At 38.1% G+C, this 25,146-nt stretch overlaps 1 protein-coding gene across 7 annotated transcripts in view; it reads right to left on the bottom strand.

The window, feature by feature from the left end:
* The window catches only part of SNCA (synuclein alpha), a 103,891-nt gene extending 84,118 nt beyond the window's left edge, over positions 1–19,773 (bottom strand). Inside the window, exons 1-4 of one of the 7 annotated variants that reach the window (XM_080685904.1) lie at positions 19,078–19,773; positions 17,076–17,221; positions 10,544–10,585; positions 5,845–5,987 (exon numbers count right to left, since the gene is read on the bottom strand). In XM_080685904.1, coding sequence (XP_080542030.1) covers positions 5,845–5,987; positions 10,544–10,585; positions 17,076–17,196 — 306 coding nt within the window. In that variant the 5' untranslated portion in view covers positions 17,197–17,221; positions 19,078–19,773. Of the gene's footprint in view, positions 1–5,844; positions 5,988–10,543; positions 10,586–17,075; positions 17,222–18,279 lie in introns of all 7 variants that reach the window. The other 6 variants (XM_080685906.1, XM_080685903.1, XM_080685901.1 and 3 more) reach the window with 6 other exon arrangements.
* Positions 19,774–25,146: the final 5,373 nt, after the last annotated feature.

Genomic DNA, 25,146 nt, shown 5'->3' with positions numbered 1-25,146 from the left:
AGTCTAATATGTATTGGAAAATACATCTCTCTCATTTCTAACAAAAACCATTTCTCTCCCTATGATGGATGTACACTTGTTACACATACATACATGTCTCAAAGACTAGAGATGGTCTTTTGCCCCAATATGTCAATTGTCATCCCGGACTGTATATTTCTTGAAGGCAGGAGCCATCCACAAGCTATGTGCTTTTGCATCCCCCACAGTGCCCAGCTGAGTGTCTGGCACATATAAAGTACCCATTAACGGATTGAATGCTACTGAATTTTAATAAAAAACATAACCATAAGCCTATCTTCCTTACCTCTTTGTATTTAATTAAGATGTACTTTCCTATTTACTATCTTGCAGGATTAAGGGTCATTAGGAACCATGATTCATCCATCCCTGACCCAGTGAAATATTTGAAATATTATCAGGTACAATGAAAGCCCATCATAATGGATGTGTTTCTAAGTGGAGACAGTGTATCTACATTATTTGACTCTCACATGAGTATAAAATATTGATTTTACATACCACATGTCAAAATGTTACAGATTATATATATGTATATATATATATATAAATTGATTTGGTCAATTAAGTTTTTTCTTTAATTAGCATATTGTGCTTTAATCTAAGAATACAATGTTATTAATAGTATAGGCCTCTCCCTCCAGAAATACAAATCAGGCAATTCATTGTGCCACAGATCTTTTAGTTTAGGTGTAAATATGACTAATAGTCATGTTGGTTATCTTCTGAGATCAAGCACAAAGACAACACTCAAACTTTTAATTATTTAAGAGAGTATATCAATCATTATTAATCATTTAAGGAGAAAGTTTACTGTAAAATATTTCACTAATCTTGACATCTCTAATTACCTTCTCATGAACGATGCGAAGATTACATCTATGATCTGTGTATGCTTCTTCAAAGAAATCTGAAAGGTTGTCTGTGACCTTCCGCTTACTTGTGAAGTCAACCTAAAATGACTTAGCTGATGGCAACATCCATCATCTGATTAATCATTTAATAAAAATGTCCATAACACTTAAGTGCTTAAAAATAAAATTGCATCAAGCTAACATGATAGCTTTAGTAAGTAAAAGGAATTAAGCAGAAGGATGCTTAAATGTCATAGATCGTAATGTCAAATCTGACATGCTTCTGTCCTGCTTGATTTTAGTCATTGAGCACACACTTGGTTAGCTATTCTCCTGTGAATTATGGCAGGATTACAGAGAATGCAAACATCTATCCATTTGAAATCAACATTTTTCTGTGCTGAAGATAGAAAAAGTGTTTTATAATCTGATCTAATTTTTCCACATTGGCACTGTTTAGAAAACTTCACTCTGATTCTGAAGAAAAAATACAGAAAACAGATGAACTGGAATATCTGAGACTATAAATATTTTCAAACTCTTTTCTTGATAAAATAATTAATCTTTGTAGATTGGTCAGTGCCTAACTGGGATGTGATAATGAAGCTGACTGCTGTACTATTTGTCAGGTAGTGGCTTTGTAGTTTATTCAAGACTTTCACACTCTGTGAACCCAGATAATTACAAAACTATAAACTCCAGGGATACTGAGGATCCAACTCTTCTTTGGCATTCCAGATAGCATGGAAGAAACTCACTTGTTCAGCAAGGATTTGAACAGAAGGACATGCAAAGCACTTTTGTGGTTGAGATGGAGCAAATGTTCTAGTGACGAGCTGTATACTTTAAACAGTGGCACTACAGAACAAATCTTAAGCAAGCTACTTTCTATACATAATATTATTGGAACTAGCAGATCACTTGTTCTCAATAGACGTGGGAAACAAATTTTCTTTGTATAACATCAATGTTTGTTTGAACTTAACTTGAATATTCTTTCAATGCATTTGTAGTCTGTTTCTATCATGCCAATCAAATGAATGAGCTTCAAAAAATGAATTATATGGCTGATAAACACTTGTGTGCTCACAGGTAAAAATACAGATCAGAAGATGTATTATTCTTAGGTATTAATCAAAGAAGCTAATAATATTTGATAAAGCAAATTCTTAAAATTCAAGACATCTTATTTGTCCTTTAATCTGATATCTGATCATTAGAAATTATTACTAAGAGTGGCTTCATTTATATGATAATCAAATTCACAAAAACACTTAGGTATCTGTTGTCATGTCTCCCTGTTAACATCAAAAGGAGACAGAATACTCCAAATCTAGCATATCACAAAGAGATAAACTTGAGAGACAGAGAGGGGGAGAGAGAGAGAGAGAGATGAGCTTACCAGAGTTCTTATTTTAAACACAAACCAGGAAAGCACAAAATAGAAAGAAAGAAGGAAGGAAGGAAGGAAGGAAGGAAGGGAGGGAGGGAGGGAGGGAGGGAGCTTTGTCTCCTCAGTCAGGGAGTAATGGGCCAGTTATCCTTAAAATGCATGAAAGCTGAACACTAACACAGCTACTCCTCCTCTTGCTGTGTTCCTGATCTTCAAGAAAGGCCCCAACCACCAAGAGAATAGTACTAACATGATTCTACTCTACAATCTAACATCTACTTGTGACATCCCTGTTACCCCGAATCTCATGAAATGCACACCAAATCTTGTTGCTATTACCTTCTGCATAGTCTTCGAATTGACCCATGTTTTTCCTCTTCCCCCACCAGCACTGTATTTGATTGGTATATGCAGTCATCTCCTCTTTCCATCACAACCCACTAACTGGTCTCTGGGCTACCACTCTGACCCCTTTAATCTGATTCCTCCCATTAAGGCGGAGACATGTTTTCAACATGCAAACCTGTAACCTGGCGTCCTTGCTTAAAAAGCTTTGGTAGGTCCCTTTATTCTTAGAATAAAGACCAGCATTCTTAATATGGCCAGCCATGACGTGGCCCCACATACTCCTCCAGCCTCTTGCTCCAGTTTCTTTGGGCTCCAGCCACAGCCCTCTTTGATTTGCCACTGAACCCTCATACCACATGAGATTTTCATATTTTGCCTTTGCCTGGAATGCTACTCCTTCAACTCCTGATTATTTATTGATTGCCAATCTCTTTTGTTTGTTTGTTTTTTAAAACATTCTCATTATTTTAGTCTCAACATCTAACAAAGTTTCTGGCACACAGTGAATAAACATTATTATTATTATTTTTTTTTAGTGAGAATAAGTTCTCAATGGGTCAGTAACAAATGGTTAAACAATAAGTTGCTTATTTCCATTCACCAGAATCACTTTGATAAGAATTTGAATGATAAAATTAAAGTATTTCCAATTTTATACTGAGCAAATTCAACCATTTTATTTAAACTCCCCAGATTTTTTGGCTTCTCATAGAAGTGGAAGTGACCACAATGAAAGTGTCTTCCTTAAGTTATAGAAATATAAAATTTTATTGCTAAATGGGGCTTTAACCCAATTTTCTATTATAGTTTCCTCATTAGGCAAGAAAGAGTCTTAGGAGATCTGCTAAAGGTCACCCAGCCAGTGAGTGACAGAGCAGGGATGAAAACCAGCCATTCTAACTCCCAGTCCAATGTTGTTTTCCCTACAACTATGCTGCAATTTCTAGGTATCATGGCTTTATTTCATATTAGAAATTTGTGAGAACCTGTAAGTACCCATAATAGAATATCTCCAAATGGGTAATTTTGTCACATCATTTAGAATTTCTGCTTTAAAATGTTAAATAGCAATATTTTAGAAGAGTAAAACACAAGTCCTATTTTGTAAGAAATAAAGCACTTTCATGCCTAATTTGCAATTTATATTGTATGTTTAAGTGGGGTGGGGGTCCATGTTTCCATGGTTTCTTAATATTCTAAAGCTGAGAATTTTTCCAGTTAAATCTGCTTGTCATAAATCAGTTTATAAAAACCCAAAGGATGCTAGGTTATTCGGAAGGGACGCAATGGATGGAAAAGCACTATTGGTATCCAGCCTGTTACAGTTGGCTCTGTGATGTTGGACTAACTTCCCCCTGTAGGTTACACTTTCCCCACCTGTGTAACGAGGGGGTGGTCTAAATCATGGGCTCTGTCAGTCTAGGGCTTCCATGATCCCACTAAGCCTTTGGGTGTGTGTATGTGAGTGTACATTCTTGGAAGGAAGAGGGTCCATAGCTTCTATGAGATTGGCAAGTGTCTGGGACACAAAAGGTTAGTTATCTCTGTACTGATATCTGAAGTCTCCCTTGTTTTGAAATCTAATAAAGCCATAAATGTAATTATGATTTTAGGCACAAAATAGGGATTATTGTAGCTATTAGCTCAAGTGATAAGATTATTTGAAAAACGTATTCTGCACAAAGAAGTACCATACATTCAAGTGTTAGCTGAAGAACTTCACTAAAAACCCAGTCCAGATTTTCCATAATTAGCATCAAAAATTGCCCAGACCCGTGGTCGGCAAACTGTGGCTCGCAAGCCACATGCGGCTCTTTGGCCCCTTAAGTGTGGCTCTTCCACAGAATACCATGGCCTGGGCAAGTCTATTTTGAAGAAGTGGTGTAAGAAATTTAAGTTTAAAAAATTTGTCTCTCAAAAGAAATTTCAATCATTATACTGTTGATATTTGGCTCTGTTGACTAATGAGTTTGCCGACCACTGCCCCAGACAATGGAACGCCATGCGAAAAAAATCTAAATATGTTATAGGTGTATAGTCCTGTCCTTTTTAATCAATGTTTTCATGATCCATCAAGGTAAGCTGGCACACAGGATCACATGGAGTGGAGGAACTCAGGGAAGTTTGCCAGAAAATAGAGGTACTTTCTGGACATGTGTGAAATATCAGCAAACAACATATATTCTACCCTTATGGTGCTTGTATTTTAGAAGGGGAGAAATAAAATAAACAACATACATTAAAAAATAACAACTTATTTACTGTGTTAGAGGTGATAATGCTTTGGCAAAAAAAAAACACATAATAATAAAGAGTTGGGGGATTAGGACTACCAGAGGTGCCGAGAATGTTGCCAATTTTAAACAGGTCCAGGCAGGCCCTGTTGAGAAGGTGTCATTTCACAAAGACGGGAGGAGAGGAGGGAGTTCGCCAAGTATAAGCTCTAGGGGAGAGCTCTTCAGACACAGGGAGAGCCCAGGGCAAGGGTATGCTTGCTTTGTTCAAGGAAGAGCAAGGGGAAAAGCAAAATCCATTCTGCTGCTGTGGTCATGAAATTTACAAAATGTCATCTTCCATTGACACCTTGTTTTCTATTACTTACCTGGTTAAAATGAAAGTCATAATATCTTTTATATATTCATACTAGAGTCACAGTTGCATCAAAGATGCAAAGTCAAAATTCTTCTGAGAATTTTTAAATCACCCCCAGAACCATGATATCTGGTTGTTATGCACTTTAAGTAGCTCAGTTGCCACAAACATATTTTTTTGGCAATAAACTGTTACATGATATTTAAACATGTCCTTTAAATGGAGATGACGTCATTAGAAAAGAAATCCAGTAAAAGATCTTCATTTTGGACATTTAGAAATGGGGCACAAAGTGATTTGTTATATTCTGACAAAGAGAAATTCCAAGATTCATAGCCAGCATGAAAGCACCCATTCTTTCTGAAATGTCACTCTTCCTTTGGCATTTATTACATTGTTCATTTCATGAACTTTTTTCTGTAAAATGAAACAATTGTAATCATTATGCAGTCTTCATGGCATTTATCTGGGTTAATACCTCAAAAAACAAGACCCATATAAAGGCTGTGCTTTTGAATGGAGAGGGTCAGTCATCCCTCCCCAAGTAAGCATCTTATTCCTGTCTAGAGCCTTGCCTAGAAAAGCACCGTGACCTCATAAGCTTACAAGTATAACGTGAAATGTATGTAACCATACCTTGCCCAACTGGTCCTTTCTGCCAAAGCCAGTAGCGGCTGCAATGTTCCCAGCTCCCTCCACTGTCCTCTGTGCAACTGCTGTCACCCCTGTTACCACTGCCTCTCCGACATTTGTCACTTGCTCTTTGGTCTTCTCAGCCACTGGGAGAAATCAAGAGCAACAACAGATTAAGAGATGGATGGAACAACAGCAACTTAAACTCATTTTCCTTACACTAGCTATCCAGTTCTCGGGACCTATATTTACACATACCATAGACAGCTGAAGAGTCAGAAGAAATGAAAGCTGTAGAGATTTCAAAGTGAGCGTAGAACCAAATATTGAATTTTTGCTAAGATGTTTTGTTTTAATCTCTAAAAGGTGCTTGAAGTTTATGATCACAAATTTAAAGCCATGAGCAATTTGAGTTTGCTTTATATTTTATTAAAGCAAGTTTGCAGAAAGCTATGGTGACAGGTGCAGTTACAGTTGTATCAGACTCGGCATGAAATTTACTTCTTTATTCCAATTTCAGTGACATTTTTTTGGTTAATCCTCACCTAGGATATTTTTCCACTGATCTTTAGAAAGAATGGAAGAGAGGGAGGAAGAAGGGGAGGGAGAGAGAGAAACATCAATGCAAGAGAGACACATCGATTGGTTGCCTCCTGCATGTGCCCGATCAAACCTGCAACCCAGTTATGTGCCCTTGACAGAAATGAACCCACAACCCTTTGGTGCATGGGGCAATGCTCTAACCACTTAGTGATGCCAGCCAGGGCTCAGTGCCAATTCTTTTATCTCACTCAAGAGGTTCATTTTCGCCATACCTTCTGAGTCTCATGACACATCCATGCTCACACATGTTACTATCAGAAATAAACAGTGGAGTAAGGGATGGTTATGAGGAACCTTTGGCCCTTTCATAAAACTTCAGGTAGTTGAAACAGAAAGGTTTTTAATATGATTAATTTTCAATAATTTTAATGGGAACAAGAGAGTCAGACATTAAGTAAAATATGAAAATGAAGAGGTTTGCTGAACACACTGAAAATTTCTTTTCACAAAGCAAAATAGAATATGGTTCTTCAGTAGATTTTAAAAAATAAGTTAAATATTTAGAAAACAGTATCAATAGTTTAAGATTCTATTTAGAAGCAGAGATTTAATCTAATATCAAAAATTCTCCAAGGCACTCTCTGATATAATTGATGAACTATTCATATTCATATTGCTGAACTTTACATATTCTCTCCATGCATTTTACCAATTAAAGAAAGCACAAATAAAAATGTTTGTTTTGATTAAATAAAGAGTTCTATGAAAGAGTGGCAAAAGACAAGATAGTCTGCTCTTTTAATAATTTCAAAGACAATGAAGACACAAAACAACCCCTCATCATCTAAGCCTTATAACGTTTATGCCCATAAAATGTAGGCCCTGCATCTCTTACCTCTATCTATGCAATATTTGCTTTCTTTTTGCCCACAAATTCATTTTTTGTCTGCCTTTTCCCCACACTTCAGGAATTTGGGGTTTGGGGTGATATTTTTTTTCTCAGGCTAAAGCCTAAGCAAATGGAGACACAGTTTTTGTTATGTTTTGTGCCTGTACAGATCCTCTCCAGATAAATCCCTGTCTAGGAACCCAAGGAAGTTACACCATGTCAGCTGTTCAGTGTTATGTGATAGTCGTATGGTTATTGCGCAGATTTCATGTCACCAGTTGGGAGAAGCAATGATTAAACAGGGTGGACGAAGCAGTTGCGTTTCTGTAGGTCATGGAAGCTCCGGTGGTCTGTAAGGACAAAGAGGCTTTCTCCTGATCCTGGGCAATGGGGGAGGGAGACAAGTGACCCTGGAGTCTAAAACCAGGGAGAGCACACAGCAGGTGTTGCTTGATATTTGCCTTTTGCCACTTCTGGGACATGACTGATGCCTCCTAAGGAGTAATGGCTATTCGCAATGCAAAGTTCAAATTTAAATGCCAGTGAAAAGCTGTACTGTAAGTTTCATGTTTTTAAACACATCTAGAATGTCGAGCCATTAAGAATAGTGAATTATGTGCTCTGGGTTGTCACCCCCCCTCCCCCCAAGAACCTGAACAGAAAATTTTGCTTGATAATGAACATTTTCTTGTTACAACTTATCTACTAGTTGGAGGTGATAATGCTTTGGCAAAAAAATAATTAAGGTGGGGGGGAGGGTGGTTAGGCCTACCAGAGGTGAGAAGAATGGTGCCAATTTTAAACAGGTCCAGGTAGGCCCCATTAAGAAGGTGCCATTTAACAGACTGGAGGAGATGAGGGAGTTCACCAAGTATATGATCTTGGGGAAGAGCTTTTCAGACAGAGGGAGAGCCCAGGGCAAGGGTATGCGTGCTTTGTTCAAGGAAGAGCAAAGACAAAAGTAAATTGTGATCTTTTTACAGATGCATAATTTTTTTTGCCAGTCATAAAAATTTATTTTTACAATACCTAGGTAATTATTTGTATACTAGAGGCCTGGTACACAAAATTCGTGCATGGGAAGGGGGTCCCTCAGCCCGGCTTGCACCCTCTCCAATCTGGGACCCCTTGGGGGATGTCTGACTGCCAGTTTAGGTATCAGGCCTAAACCAGCAGTTGGACATCCCTCTCACAATCTGGGACCCCTGGCTCCTAACCACTCACCTAAATGCCTGCCCTAACCACTCTGCCTGCCTGTCTGATCCCCCAAACTGCTCTTCCCTGCCAGCCTGATCACCCACAACTGCCCTCCCCTGCTGGCCTAGTCGCCCCTAACTGCCCTCCCCTGCTGGCCTGGTCGCCCCTAACCGCTTCTGCCTCGGCCCCAGCCATTGTGGCTTTGTCCGGAAGGACATCCAGAAGTATGTCTGGAAGATGTCGGTCTAATTAGTATATCACCATTTTATTAGTATAGATGTATAAACCTTAACCTATTTTAATACATATAAACTGCATAGTAAAATGCATTTTGTGCTTTATTACATTTTCATTAGGTTTTATCATTGTCGGAATAAGTAAATTAGTTACATTATAAAATGACAGAGTATACATGTAACAATAATAGATACATTTAAAAAGATTTCTGTAGGACTTGATTTATCTAGTGAATTTATCCATTAACCTTGACCTTTATTTTTCCCCTAATAAAGTCTTTTAAACAAAGGATAAAAAGACAAAAGAAAAAGAAACACATTCAAATTGGTACATTTTACATCTAATAAATGTTTTTTTTAATATATTTTTATTGATTTTTAGAGGGAGAGGAAGAGAGAGGGATAGAGAGATAGAAACATTGATGAGAGAGGAACATCATCCATCAGCTGCCTCCTGCACACCCCCTACTGGGGACCGAGCCCACAACCCAGGCATGTGCCCTTGACCAGAATCAAACCTGGGACCCTTTAGTCTGTAGGCCGACGCTCTATCCACTGAGCCAAACCGGCTAGGACTAATAAATGTTTTGTATTAAGGGAAAAGATATTATAACCAGGATCAAAAAGGATAGCTTCCTCCCAACCAATTATAGTCTAATATTTTAAGTTGCTTATGTTTTCCTCCAAATGTACCAGTCTTTCCTATTTTGGTTCATACAGCTTCATCTGACTGGAAGCCTTCATCCCTAACCCAAGTAGCCCTGTCTACTCAGCAAATTCAGTATTTCAGATATATTTATTATATCTGAATAATAAATATATCTCTATGATTTGTTTCCCAGTATGTCTATCTATCTCTACTAGTGTATTTTGAGTTCATTAAAATCAGAGATCTTTTTTTATTTTTCTTTATATTATTTCACAATAGGTACTCAACAAATAATTTTGAATCCATTATAAAGAATTATCTGTATATCTGTAATTAATACATTAATTAGATTTATATTTGACTTTAACTAATGTGGCACCAACTTTTAGATAGATATAGTAAATCTAACCTTTGACATTAAGCAAAATTATAAAATTAAGATCTAGTTTTAAATTGGCATACAAATTAAAAATTTGAGAAAAATAAAGAAATTTATATTATAAAGCAATTTAGTAAGAAAGTTTAAATTAGAACATGTTGAAAATTAAGTGTATTTAATATCATGTAGTAAATTTCAGTTTGTAAGAATCAAAGCTTTCAGAAAATCTCAATAGAAGTTTTTTACACCATACACTCAGGAGGGAAAAACTGAGTAAGCTTATATCATAATTTATGTTTTGATCTTTAAAGCACCTTCAAATATATCATTCCATAAGTCCAGATTAAGTACACTATCATATTTTCCTATAATGTGATACATGAAGTTGACAACTGAAATAATAATGCCCTGAGATAAAAAAGATAGGGTTAAAGGTTGAGTTTTCTAGGTTTTTATATTGGGATTAGCTAACGGGAAGAATTTATTTTCCTTGGATATTGTAGGTAGAAAACTCCTGGCCTAACTAAGTCAGAATATTCATATTCTATACTACTTTGTAAATTAAACATAGTTGGTCAATTCAGATTCACCATTCTTGACAGTTAAATATATTGTTTTATTTATTTATAATAAATACTTACCTATTTAAAATATTTAATAAAGAATTAAGATTAAACAGAACCGAGGTTTCCTTAGACAGCTCCTCTGCAGGCCCAGTGGTTGTTGGCATTCTGAATGATTAGTGCTGGGGCTACACAGCTTGCAAGGCATTTCCCACATTTTCCCTGGACAGAGCCCATGAAGCTTACCTGTCGTTACACCATGGACCACTCCTTCCTTGGTTCTGGAGCCTATAAAATCAAACAAATGCATAAACATAAGTCTCAAACTGGACTTACATTGCTAATAGCTCATTTTAAATACAACTAATCCAAACAAAATTTCAATCTGTAGAAGCCCATGTACAAAGATATCCTCGGGGCCAAAAGACCTAAACCAAGGAAATTCAGCTATCACTACAAAAGAAGGAAGGAAAGCTAACAGGAGGTTCTCTCCAGTTACGTTTTTAGCACACATGATGACTTTTTATCCCATTGTGTCCCACTTCACATATCAACTTACAGAGGTGGGGGTGACATAACACTGGGTGAGTGGAAAGATGATTTTGGATTCAGAACTGTGGCAGCTTTATTGAAGTCTAGCACAATCAAGGTTAGTTCACCCATGAAACACAGTAGAAGGGGGAGGGAAAGAAAGAATCAACATTTGTTGAACACCTATTATGTAAAAGTCATTTTATATCCCATCTTATTTGATATTTGTAACATTTATCACTAGGTATATTATGCTCATTTTATATATGAAGAAATTACAAGAAACGTTAAATGATTTTTCTAAAGTTGCATAGGTAATCACTGGCTACAAACACATTCAAATCAAGGTCTCAGTGACTCTCATGCTCTTTCCACTAAGCCAGGTAAACCTTTAGAAGGAATTGAGTATTTTATCATGCAAGTATTACTAACACTAGTTTCAAGATGGCAAAAGAGAGGAGCTTCCTCCAAATTTTGACCACCTTTTATACAAATAATGTATTAATACTTATATTAAAACTAAGTTTGTTAATAATTTTATTTATAAGTTCTCTAATATTAGCATTTTCAGTGTAATTCATACCAGTTTTTTAATAAAATATTTTTGGAGAAAAATAACAATGGATTGGAGGTTCACTATACTATACTATAAGGTTAATAATGTAATTCAATCAGACATAGAAGAATATAAAGAAATGAAGACAAAATATGTGAATATTTAAACTTATATTTGGATATTAAGCTGCTTGCCAATCTTTAGTTTTAAAATACTGTTTTTCAAACCCTTACTAAGTATGCTAGAAATACGTGTAAACACATTTCAAATCAAAGGAAAATAGTGTAAGGGAGCCTCAGTTTCCATATCAATAAAATTCATACAGAAGATTAATTAAATAATCTGAGAAGCTGGTTCTTAAACTGGAGAGTACAGCAGAATTAATTGGGTGGAAGATAGATAAAAATGCTGATGACTGAGTCAGAGCCTCAAATACTCAGTAAATATCATGTACAGATATTTGCATTTTTAACAACCCTCATGATCTAAAGCAGGTAATTCATAGATTAAATCTGAGAAACACTGGTTTGAGGCAATTTCTAGTTCCAAATTTATGTAAAATTTTAGAATTACACATTCATGATTTCAATAATATGATGACTGATAAGTTGATCTAAATAAATATATAGGAAAATATTGAAAATGTTCATTAAATGTATTTATGAAAATATATCAATATGACATTAAGTAAAATTTGCATGCATAATATTTAAATTCCAATTATGCAAAACATTCAAGGAAAGTTTCCACATTTAATAAAATTATTTATATATATTTAAGAACTTCCAATTTTTGAATATTTAAGATCTCCAATAAAAACGAAATATAAAGGAGCATTTGAGATCTTGCTTCCCAGCATATGTCATCAATTTTGGCTCAAATAGATTCATAAAAATTCTCAAAAAAAGTAAACTATAGTTTTGTGCTTAAGAACATAAGCTCTGGATTCAGATTTTCTGGATCATAAATTCATATAAATGAAATTGTGCAGATGTTAAATATGTTACAGAATATAGGATAGTATTTTATATATATACAAATACATACATATTCACACATGCATACATACAGGGTGTCCCAAAAAATGTATATACATTTAACAGCTGATAGCTTAATTGTGAAAATGAAATGTATTTTAATAAGCACTGCCTTTATAATTATTCAAAATGTGTGTATCATTTTATATATATATATATGATGTTTTGTGTGTGTATATGTGTGTGTGTGTGTGTGTGTGTGTATTTTTCAGGCAATGCTCACTTTGAATAGTAATATGAGATCATAAAATGACTATGCACAAGCTGAACTGAAGTTGTGGAATGTGACCTTAAAAATCAATGATAAAAATTACAATTAATCAATTAATCAGTGGTAAAAATTACCATTGTTCCATGACTTTCACCATTTTTTGTTAAGACATTAAAAGCTCTTAGTCATTTATAAATGCAGAGGAATAAAATTAGTAAAACTAATATTTACTTAGTATATTGTAATTTAATACATTGAGAATAAATGTTTTATTTATTTGTAAAAAAATTAACAAGTAGTTTAAACACTGCATGTATTCTTGTTCTCATTGTATAACTTCCTATATGGAGCAACATCTTTCCTAAACCTTAGTTGTAAATTTGTAAATTTGGATCAGCTTCTAAAATGTTACCCTTTGTACTTTTAATGTCATCATATGTCTCTGTTCTTTTAAAGTGAGGTGTTTTTGTGGACCACTTCCTCTGGGGCATCTTCACCTTATTCATCACAACCACTTTTATGTGCATGTCGATACTTTCAGCTTCAATAAGTTCCTCTGGCTGCACATCTAGAGTCTCTTGAACTATAGCGATGTCAATATTCCCACAGTCAGCTATTTCATGCATAAATACATTTGTGTTTGAATCAAATTTTACTTCCAGCATTTTTCACTTTCTTTGCTACACTTGCATCATTTAGGGCCAATTTCCTAATTCAATTATGCATTTTTGTAAAATATCACATGGATATAAAATAACCATGAACTTTGCTGTCTGTATGAACTGACTAGCAGATGTGACCAATCACCAATAGGCATTGAAAGAAGCAATGTGATTTGGTCATGTATCACAGTGGGTTTCTGTTATTTATGTAGTGACCTGTGGACTGAAGAGCTAAGAGCAGGGTTTGTATTTCATGCAGTCACTCACAGTTCATGTGTTGTGGTAACAGAAATTTGAACTGTGTTGTTAGGGACTCGTGTTATTTAATTAACTGTGGTTACTGAATCCATGTATCCTGGAACTATATTAAGTGAAAACAGGATGTGTGTGTGTGTATATATATATTTTTTTGGTCTTTAATAGGAAGACTCAATATTGTCAATATGTTAGATGTTCCTGACTTGATCTATATTTCAGTTCAGTCTCAATCAAAATCCCAACAAATTATTATGTGGATACTGACAAAAAATTCTAGTTTATGTGGAGAGACAAAAGGTCCAGAATAGCCAATACAATATTGAAGGAGAAGAACAAAGTTAGAGGACTGACACTATCTGACTTCAAGACTTACTATAATGCTAGAGAGTGGTACTGGCAAAAGAATAGACAAATAGATCAATGAAACAGAGCCCCAAAATAGAACTGCATAAATATAGTTAACTGGTTTTTGACAAAGGCACGCAGGCAATACAATGAGCACAAATAATCCTTTCAACAAATGATCCTGGAATAGCTGGAAATCTACATGTAAAAACACATAACAAAAACAAAAAGGACTCTAGACAGAGACTTTAACACCTTTCACAAAACAACAATAATAAAAACCCTCAAAAGGTATTATAGCTCAAATGTAAGATGCAAAACTATAAAACTCCAAGAATATAACAAAGGAGAAAACCTCCATGACCTTGAGTATGGCAATGACTTTTTAAATACAACACTGAAGAGACAATCCATGAAAGAAAGAATCAATTAACTAGGCTTCATTAAAATTTCTGCCCTGGGATAAATAGAGCACAGAGGATTTTTAGGGCATTGAAATTACTCTGAATAATACTATAATGATAGATACATGTCATTATACATTTGCCCAAACCTATATAATGTACAACACCAAGAATGAACTGTCAGGTAAACTATGAACTCTGGGTTATAATGCTCTGTCAATTAATTCATTAATTGTAACAAATGTACCACTCTGGTGAGGGATGTTGATAATGTGGGAAGCTATGTATGGGTAGGGTTAGGGGGTACATAGGAAACCTTTGTTCCTTTTTCTCTATTTTGCTACGAACCTAAAACTGCTCTAAGTAATAAAGTTTTTAAATTTTTTTAAGTATGCTTTGTTACTCATATGTTTTGTTTTATCATGACATTCTCACAAAAACTCTGCAAGGTAGTTACATTTGTCTAAATTATATTTTTACAAGTGAGAGAAGTGGTACTGAGAAATGTACATAACTTCCCTAGTATCCTAGAGGTAATAAGTGGTGTAGTCTGAATTAGAATTTAATTTTGTCTAATATAAAGTTTATTTTCTACTTTACCAGGAGTCAGAAAACTAGAGCCTACGAGCTATATTAACTCACCACCAGTTTTGGTAAGAATAAAGTTTTATTGGAACACAGTCACACTAAGTATTGTCTATGGCTTCATTCACCTGACAACAGCAGAGCAGAGCAGTTGAGACAGAGATATTATGGCCTAAAAATGTATTATCTAGACAAGTGGTCAGCAAACTCATTAGTCAACAGAGCCAAATATCAACAGTACAATGATTGAAATTTCTTTTGAGAGCCAAATTTTTTAAACTTAAACTTCTTCTAACGCCATTTCTTCAAAATAGACTTGCCCAGGCCGTGGTATTTTGTGGAAGAGCCACACTCAAGGGGCCAAAGAGCTGCATGTGGCTCGCGAGCCACAGTTTGCCGACCACTGATCTAGACCTTTACATAAAGTTTACCTACAGTTGTGCAATACATTATGTCTTCTCATAGTCACTTCTCATCCTAAATTCTGTGTTTGAGTTCAACTTTTAATTAGATGACAACTAATAAATAATTTATAGGACATATTATATGTTAAATGCCATAATAGACATTGAAGATGATTTTTTAAAAATATGACATGTAAACAAATTATAATTTTATATAATAATCTTAGAGTGAATAACAGAATCTCTGAAAATAAAATTTTATTTGCTCAAACTCATAATTAACAATGAAAAGAAATAAAAAGTTTTCCAGGTAAGAAAAACCTGTTCATTCCCTAGAAAAGAGCAAATGCATTAATTTAGTATTTAATAGTTTCTGGACTCACTAAAAACTAATCAAGTGAATGTTATCATTAAAAAGAAACCTTTAAAGTTACTAAGTTATAAAGTAACTGAAATCAAGAATATTTGTAAGCATGTAGGTGCATAACTTGGAAAACTGAGGACAACTGTAAAGATATTGATTACCTGCATGTCACTGACTCAGTATTACAATTCCATCTAAAATGACATAATTCACACTTCACAAGAAAGAACTTGAAGTTAACGTATCAATTTTGTTCTCTTGTAACATTTTAACTCAATGAGTTCCTGAAAATATATTCTAAGATCATGTACGTAATTAAACTGAAGATCTGTGTTAAGATCAACCAATATAAAAGTGTCTATAAACCATGAGAAAAAATAATATGAGAAACATTCGTAAAAATCATTCTAAGAATAACTTTCCTCCAGCCCATCCGTATTGGAGACAGTGTAGCATTCTTTCACCCCATAGATATGGGGAGAGAACCCTACACCACTCAACAGGCTTATCTCCCACCTCCCTGCTCACCCTGTAGCTACTGCTGCTACAGGGCCCACCGGAGGCTGTGGAGGAGCTCAGAGGAGAAAGAGGAGAGGTGGAATGGGCAGTGCGTGCATGTGTGCACTTATGTGCATGTATGCGTTTGTGTCCCTGTGTGTACATATGTGTGTCTGTTCCTTCCACAAAGAATCTGAAGTTTGTAAAATAACATACAATCTAACATACTTTAAAGAGAGTCAAGGTCTTCATGAATACTCCAAGGTGGGGATTTAGGGAAAGGTACAAATGATAAGCATCAATCTCGTTACTTATTTTGTGTATCACTTGAGAAATGAACTATATGAATGTCTCTGAGATGTTAATAGCAGCCCTCAAGCACTTTCTTGAGCTCTTAGTCTCCAGCTTGCCAAGTGATCTCAAGGAGTCACTCCACCAAAGACATGTCTGTCCTTTCCTTTTCTGGTCTCTTGTCAGGTACCGCAGGACCGTATCAAAGTCTTATTTTTTAAAAAGAATACTCTAAGATCAGAAAATATTCTTCATAATGACAAAAGAAACAAAAAAACTCCTGAATGATTTTGATTCTTAAAAATATTCTTGATCATATATTAAAATACTGATTTTTAAAAATCCTCCAAAATAGTCATTTATGCACATAAACCTTTTTAAAAGAAACAAGGAAAGTCCTTGGAATTATTGCAAAATTCAGTATTCTGGAAAAAAAACACACAAAAGATTACATTCACTTTTTACTATTAGCTCAAATATACATTTACCTACCCACACATAACTGACTCAATCCATCCTTTTGACAAGTGATGACGCAAAAATGAATCAAGGGAGAAATATCAGCATTTAGAGCATCAATCATCTTAACGCGTCAGTCATAAATATCAAAATGACACTCGGGGCTTACCTACCTACATAGAGAACACCCTCTTTTGTCTTTCCTGCTGCTTCTGCCACACCCTGTTTGGTTTTCTCAGCAGCAGCCACGACTCCCTCCTTGGCCTTTGAAAGTCCTTTCATGAATGCATCCATGGCTAATGAATTCCTTTACACCACACTGCATAACACAAAATACATGTTGAATGAGAACTTTGGGGTAAAACAAAACTAGAAACACCCTGAAAGATCAGTAGAACTCCCAAAAGTGTGAGGCTCTTTTAAGTGTATCCTTATTTCAACCATTGGACAAAGAAGCCTTTTTTTTTTTAGCTTTTGCATTAAAAATTGAGCATACCCCATCCATCTTGGCCAATACAAATCTAGCTGCCTAAACATGGATTGGGATGAATCATCTCAGCTGTTCTCCCTGCATTTCCCAAGTGGAGTTGCATGAAAAGATGGACCCCTCTTTCAACTTCCCAGGGTCCACACGGTGACAGTGTCAGTCAGAGTGCGTTCAGAAGACAGATCACAGGAAAAGAAAGGGAGCTGGAGGCATGGGGTCAGGGGCACTCTGAAAATGAATCCTAGAAGAGGTCTAATTGGCAGATCGGGAAAGGGGAGGGAAAAGAACCGCGCACCCTGGGTGTGGCTGAACCTCAGGCCAACTGGGAGCCCACCCGCTCTAGCTCTAATCCACCCCCCCACCCACCCCAGCTCCTAGCTATCTACCCAGAACAGGCGCCGGTCCCTACCGCCCGCCGCCAGGACACGCGCGCCTGCACCGGAGGGGGCGTTCTCCGAGCTCGCGTTAACCCGCTCCCGCACCTGTTAACCCCTTAACCTGTTGACTTGCCCTGTCTGCGCTTCCATTTAACTAGTTGCCGAACACAGCTTGTTTTCGGAGAGAACCGAGAGGGAGGCGTGGGGGGTGGAAGGTGGGAGAGAAGTTGGATGCTCACGCTCCCTCCAGCATCCTCGCTTTGCCCAAAGGGAAAGCTCCTCTCGGAGAAGCCTGACTTCTCAGCCTTGGAGAGGAAGGAAATGTCGGGAGCCAGAGGGGAGCCCGGTCAACTTACTTTCCTCAAGCTCAGCGCGGGGAGAAGTACCCAACTCGGACAGAGACGCCCCGCGGGGGTCCTCCGCAGCGCCGCCCCTGCCAGGGTCCAGGGGACTCCGCTCCCACCAGGGCGCCGGGACTCCCCAAGCTGCCCCTTCAGAACCACAGGTGCTTACCTCCGTCCCTCCGCTGCTCAGACGCCCGATGGCCCCTTCCCTCTTCAAAACATTTAAACAATTCCCAATTCCCGAATGGGATTTCAGTGGGAAGAGGGGCACTCGGAGCGCACCAGGAGGGCAGAGGCGGCACCCGGAGCGGGGTGGTCCCCAGAGGAGGCTGCAGGCGGCACCACCCAGCGATGAGAGCCTGGGGTCGTGGGGGGGGCGAACCCACGAACCTGTCGTCGAATTGCCACTCCCTGTCCCCAGCACAGGAGGATCCCAGGGAAACAGACGGGGCTCGGAAGGGAAGGCGGGGAGAAAGCGAAGGATGCTGAAGGCCAGGCTCGGACCCGGGTCTTTTTTCTAAAGCCAGCACACACCTCACCCCGCGTCGCCGCTCTCGGTCGCTCGCCCCCTTTCTTGGGTCCCCTTCTCGTCGTCGGGATCTTCCTCCTCCTCCTCCTCCTCTTTTCCCTCCTCCTTCCCCTCCACTCGCCACCCCCGCGGCTGATTTGTCAGCGCCTCTCCCCGCCCCTCGCCCGGCGCCTGCTGCCTTCCGCGCCGGGTGCACTTCACTCCTCTCCTCGGATGGGGGTGGGGCTGCGGGGACGGGGGGGGGGGGGGGGAGGCTGTACCTCAGCTCCAGGCAGAAAGGAGGGGGTGTTCGGCGCTTCACCTCAAGTTCAGGGTCACGGGGACTCGGGTGGCGATCGAGCGGCTAGGATTGGGCTGACAACTTTCCCTCTCTCCCCTCCCCCTCCCCCTTGTGCCTTTCCTTCGGGCTCCTCACGGGGACCCTACGTCAGAGCCCACCTGGGGGCGTGGGGTCTGGGGATCAGCCCCGAAAGGTAGAGCCGATCTCTCGGGAAGCTGCCAGGGAGGCAGGAGCCTCAGAAAGGCGCTCGCAGCCGCACCACCTGGAGCACGTTTCCCTCGGATCGCTCCAACCGGATGAATGGTCGTAGGACACAAGGTTAAGGTTGCTTTTGCTTAAATATATTCCAGGTTTCTGTTTGCTCTTAACCTCGCCTGCGCCGGAAAGGGTCCCGCGGGTGGAGAGGAGACCAGAAAGGATGAGTTACAGGTTGAGGAGGCAGGAGGAGGCTGGTCAAATCCTCTTTCCACCTCACTATCACCATTTTCCTTTCCACCAATCAGGGGCTGCCAGGCACACGTTTTCCCATCAGCTGAACCAGGAATAAATGTTCCCCAGCCGTCGAAACCAAGCGGTCGTTAGGGTTTTCGTTCTCGAAATGGAATTTACTTTCCACACTCAAGTGCCTGCGTGGAGGAGACGAATCCAACGTGGGCTTATTCTCCTGAACCATCACATCCAGTTTCTCCTTCGCCCCTTCTGACACCGAGGAGCTGCACACCTCTCACCTTCCTGACTTCCGATTCGGGTTGCCTCGGAGCTGACACCCACCCCTTCTCTCCCACAGACCCACAGACACGCACGCGCGGGTTTCAGGACGATCATTGCATCGCTGAACACGTTTTCACCTCTCTGGGAGCTGGAGGGAGCACAGCTGTTCTCCATCGCACCAGCATGGGAACCAAGCTCCTCCCTCTCACCAATGCCTTTGCTTGCTTTGCCTGGGAGGATGATTTTAGCACTGGGAGAAAAAAACAGCTCTTCGCTGTGTTCTTATTTTGTTTTTGTGGTCTTTTTGGGAGTGGAGGGATGCTTTCTCTGACCCTTGCACTCACTTGGGTGAAATTCAATCATAGGCAATGGAAATCTAAAAAACAACCCATTTGAAACCAACAGGGACAGGAAATAAGTATATGTATACTCAACCAATTCCTTCTATTATTGACGTGCCCTTTCTAAAAGCAGTCTTTCCAAAACACTCATGTTTTGTTTCATTGGGGTCAGAGGAAGAAGGTTAAACCTGAAAGTGGGTTTATTGTCTGCCTTTGAGACCTTGAACAAGTTCTGTCCTTCTGTTCAGTTTTCTCTTGTGATGAACCCAGATGATGCCTCTCTTTTCAACTTTTTATTATGGAAAATGTTCAAAAATATACAAAAGTAGAGAGAATAGAGACTCCCTGTGTATGTCTTCCAACTTCCAGCATTTTTAAACATATAGCTAATCATGTTTCATCTTTATACCCACCCACTCCCCAATTTTTATCACTACCCCCTCTACATTTTTTTCACTAAGTTCCAAGAATTACATACATCTTTTTCATTTGTATATATTTCAGCAGGCACCCATAAAATATAAGAATTAATAAAAAAAATAATAATTTTAGATGGTCTTTTTTAAAAAGCTAAGTACATTTTATATACGGTGAAATGCTCAGGTCTTAAGTAGTTCCTTTACATCAGTTTTCAAAAATACATGCATTAGTGTAACCCACATCATTTGGAAAACGTGGGAGATTTTCATCACTGGAGAAAGTTCCCTCATGCCCTCCTTACTTGTATGTATTTTAGAATTTCAGAAATGGAATCATACAGTATGGACTTTTTTTGTATCTGTCGGTGTCTTTCAGCATAATATTGGTGAAGTTCATTCATGTTGCTGCATGTATCAGTAGTTTGCTTCCTTTTATTGCTCTTGTTTCTTTTTATTACTGCCATTAATAAGTGGTTTCCACTGTGGCCCATCATGACGACGTACCTTGACAGACTTTTATGACAAGTATTTAATATATGATTTCATATGGCATATTTATAGTATAACGGGGACTTCCTTGAGACCCAGGGCTTTAAAACAAAGAGGGGAATACAATAGATATTTTAGGCCCCACTCACTGAAGACCAGTGAAAATATTATTTTGAGCAGTTACTTTTTTGTGCTTGTTATAGGATAGCATGATTCCACACCTTTAAATAGTGCTTCATGTTTGGCAAAGGAGTCGTGTACTATATCATTTAATCATAACAAATAGGTAAGTTTTATCATGTACCTTTTATAGATAGGGAATCTGAGGCACAAAGAATTTCAGTAACAGGCCTAGACTCTCTTGCTCTGAAGTGGCAGAGCTGAGATAATCTAGCAGGAACTGTTCCAGAAGGCATATTTATCTCTGGAATTGGCTGTTACTCTCTGAAACTTTACAGAATGGGTGTAATTTCAGTTAGAAGAAAAAAATGTGAGATCTTACTATGTTAGAACTGACCTTTGAATTTGGATATGGCAATGGAAATCAAGAATTTATTTTATTTTAAAACAGTACATTCATATTTTAAATTCTGCCTTTTCAATGTTGTTAATTGAAGTAGTGGGAGATGATTTCTTACCACCCACAGCAAAGGAAAAAAAAAAGAACTGTAAAATAATTTTTGTCATTTTAAATTATAATTCTATGTTTTATTCTTCTTTTCACCCCTTAAAGTGCATTGCAGACAGTAAGCATTCAATAAACTTTTAATTACTGATAATGACATTGCTTTTGTTCTAACTGTAGTCTGTTAGCTCTGTATTCTTAAGGAGGCAGAACTACTCAAGAACGAAGAGGGGAACTAGAAATTAATAAAGATCTTTTTTTCATTGATTAAAAGCATGTCCTTGAGTAAATTTTAACTGTCTAAATATAACTTTAAACTTTAATCTCATTGAATAGTTTGTACTTCATAAGGTATATGGAAGAACAACCTATTGGGGAGTATTACTAAGGTGCACATTTTGTTAAGACAATTGTTGCCAGAGGGGTACACGAGTGGGACTCGTCCATTGTTCATGGGAGTGGGGTTCTTAGGGCACTGCTGAAATAGGCACTTTCAGAAGTCCCCACAGGAGAATGAGAGGTGATTTTATTGGCATGGAGTTATATTCCTCAGGTTGCCATGTCCCATTTCCCTCAAGCCAGTCCTGAAAGAGGGGCAGCTGGGTGTTCGGCAAAGCCAGACACAAGGCCAGTGTCCAGAGCTTCCATTCCATGTTGCCACCAGGTGTGGTTCAGCATCCAAGCTAATTAAAGTTCATTAGTCCATGTGTGGAGCCTCACCTGACCATGAGCTACTTGGGTGCAGGGGAGCAAAGCCCACTGCAACAGGAGTCACAGGAGCCCAGGGCCCTGGAGCCAAGAGAAAGTGAAGAGCAGGAACTTCCTTTGTTTGGAAGTTTTTAATATTTAGGTTTAGCTGGCTTGCAGTAGCCATGCCCATCATGGCCACTAATTGGTTCCTAGGTGTGACTGGCAAACAGGTAGGCATCTCCCCACATCATTTAGATCTGACTGGGCATGCCTCTAAACTGCCTTTGTCCAGTCCCTTCCGCCATCGATCAGCAGGGAACAGACTTTGAGAATGTTTGGCAAAGCTGTATAAATGGCATGATTGTGTCCAGTCTTCCCTTTCTTCCTTTGCTGTTAAATAATAACTAGGTTATTACAACAGCATCATAATCATACATGTTTGGTTTTCTCTTTGATAAATAAATTCTGAATATTTTTCGTAGTATTGGTTTATTTGGGTTTAATACAGCCAGTTAGCTAACAGAGCAACATTCTATGAAATGCATGGTTAAACCTAAACTCTCTCTGTCTTCCTCATAAAACAACTGATTTTTAGATGTGCCATGAGGTAAGCTTGTGCTGTAGAATAAAATGGCATAAAAAATAAGGAAGCTGTGAAAAAAAAAAAGTGGCAGAGTAAGTGGAAGCTACACTGACACTCTCCTAGGATAAAACTGGAATTACAACTAAAAATATAGAAGAAGAAAAAACATCCTGAATAATGAATTGAAGTCTGGCTGGAGAGAACCCTTATAACCAAGGACAGAAAGTGGAGACCACATAGAGACTAGTATGAAGTGCAGAGGCAAGAGAGGGGCTGCCCAGGATTCCAAAGGCAGCAGCTAAAGTTTGGGAGGGATATCTCAACTATGGGAAGTTCCCACTGAGAACTCTGGGGTCTAAACCCCAAGCTGATATCCCTAGCCCAGAGCACCAGAACTGAGAAAGGTGCCCATATAGCACCTGGTTGTGAAAACCAGTGGGGTTGCTGTCTGCCAGAGTGAGGCAGCTGAAAATGCAGGACCTCTTAAGGGCCAACACATAAAATTTTGTGTGCAACCACTCACCTTGAGCTCTGGCAGAAGGAGGGTAGAGTGGACGAGAGCTGTGGGAGGAGATTCAGGGTTGGGGGCTTTGGGGTTAGAGCTCCAAAGGCAGCTGCCCCAGTTTCCTGTATTGAAACATTCCCCCATACTGCAGAGGACATCTTTCTCAGGCAGACCTTTACATTCCAAGAAGCTTTTGCCTGGGAGGATGGGGGGGGGGGGTGGGGTGAGGGGGGAGCAATTGCCTTCACTTCACTGGATAGATATCCCAGGCAAAACAATCAACAAGGAAACAGTGACTCTAAATTACACACTAGATCACATGGATTTAATTGACATTTACAGAACATTTCATCCCAAAGCTGCAGAATATACATTCTTCTCAAATGTACATGGGTCATTATCAAAGATAGACCACATGTTAGAACAAAAAACAAGTCTCCACAAGTTCAAGAAGATTGAAATCATATCAAGTATCTTCTCAGATCACAATGGCATAAAATTAGAAATCAACTATAGTAAAGACACTCAAAAACATTCAAACACATGGAGACTAAATAGCATGTTATTACACAGTGAATGGGTTACTAATAAGATCAAGAAAGAAATAAAAAACTTCCTGGAAACAAATGAAAATGAACACATAACAAGTCCAAATCTATGGGACACAGCAAAAGCAGTCCTGAGAGAGAAGTTAATAGTATTACAGGCCTACCTAAAAAAAAAAAAACCAACAAAAAACAAAAAACAAACAAACAAAAAAAACAAAAACAAGAAAAATTAACAAACTATTTAACCCTACAACTTAAAGAATTAGAAAGAGAACAACAACAACAACAGCTGAGAGTAAGCAGAAGGAAATAATAAATATCAAAGTGGAAATAAATGACATAGAAACTAAAAATAAAAAATAAATAAAAAAGTTCAATGAAACCAAGAGCTAATTCTTTGAAAAGATAAACAAGATTGATAAACCTTTGCCAGGCTTATCAAGAAACAAAGAGAGGGGACCCAAATAAACAAAATCAGAAACAAAAGTGGAGAAGTAACCACTGACACCACAGAAATTCAAAGTATTGTAAGAAAATACTATGAACAGCTATATGCCAACAAGCTGGACAATGTGGATAAAATGGACAAATTCCTAGAAAAATACAATCTCCCAAAACTGAATCAGGAGGAATAAAAAAATCTGAATAGACTAATAACAACTGATGAAATAGAAATAATTTTTAAAAAATCCCAGCAAACAAAAGGCCAGGTCCAGATGGAGTTTTACCAAATATTCAAAGAACTAACACCTATTATCCTCAAACTATTTCAGAAAATCCAAGAGGAAGGAACACTTCTAAACTCTTTTTATAAGGCCAGCATTATCCTAATTCCAAAACCAGATAAAGACACTAAAAAGAAAGAATTATAGGCCAATATCCCTGATGAACATAGATGTTAAAATCCTCAACAAAATATTAGCAAATTGGATCCAGCAATAAGTTAAAATGATCATACACCATGACCAAATGGAATTTATTCCAGAGATGCAGGGCTGGTACAATATTCACAAATCAATAAATGATCATACACCATGACCAAATGGCATTTATTCCAGAGATGCAGGGCTGGTATAATATTCACAAATCAATAAATGTGATTCATCACATAAACAAACTGAAAGACAAAAATCACATGCTCATATCAATAGATACAGAAAAAGCATTCAATAAAATCCAACACACATTTTTGATACAAACCCTCAGCAAAGTGGGAATAGAGGGATCACACCTCAACATGATAAAGGCCATATATGACAAATCTACAGCCAGCATCATACACAATGGGCAAAATCTAAAACCATTTCCCTTAAGAA

The sequence above is a fragment of the Plecotus auritus genome (assembly GCF_963455305.1).
Source record: "Plecotus auritus genome assembly, chromosome: 1".
NCBI classification, from domain to species: Eukaryota; Metazoa; Chordata; class Mammalia; order Chiroptera; family Vespertilionidae; genus Plecotus; species Plecotus auritus.
This window is presented reverse-complemented; position numbering and strand designations above follow the sequence as displayed.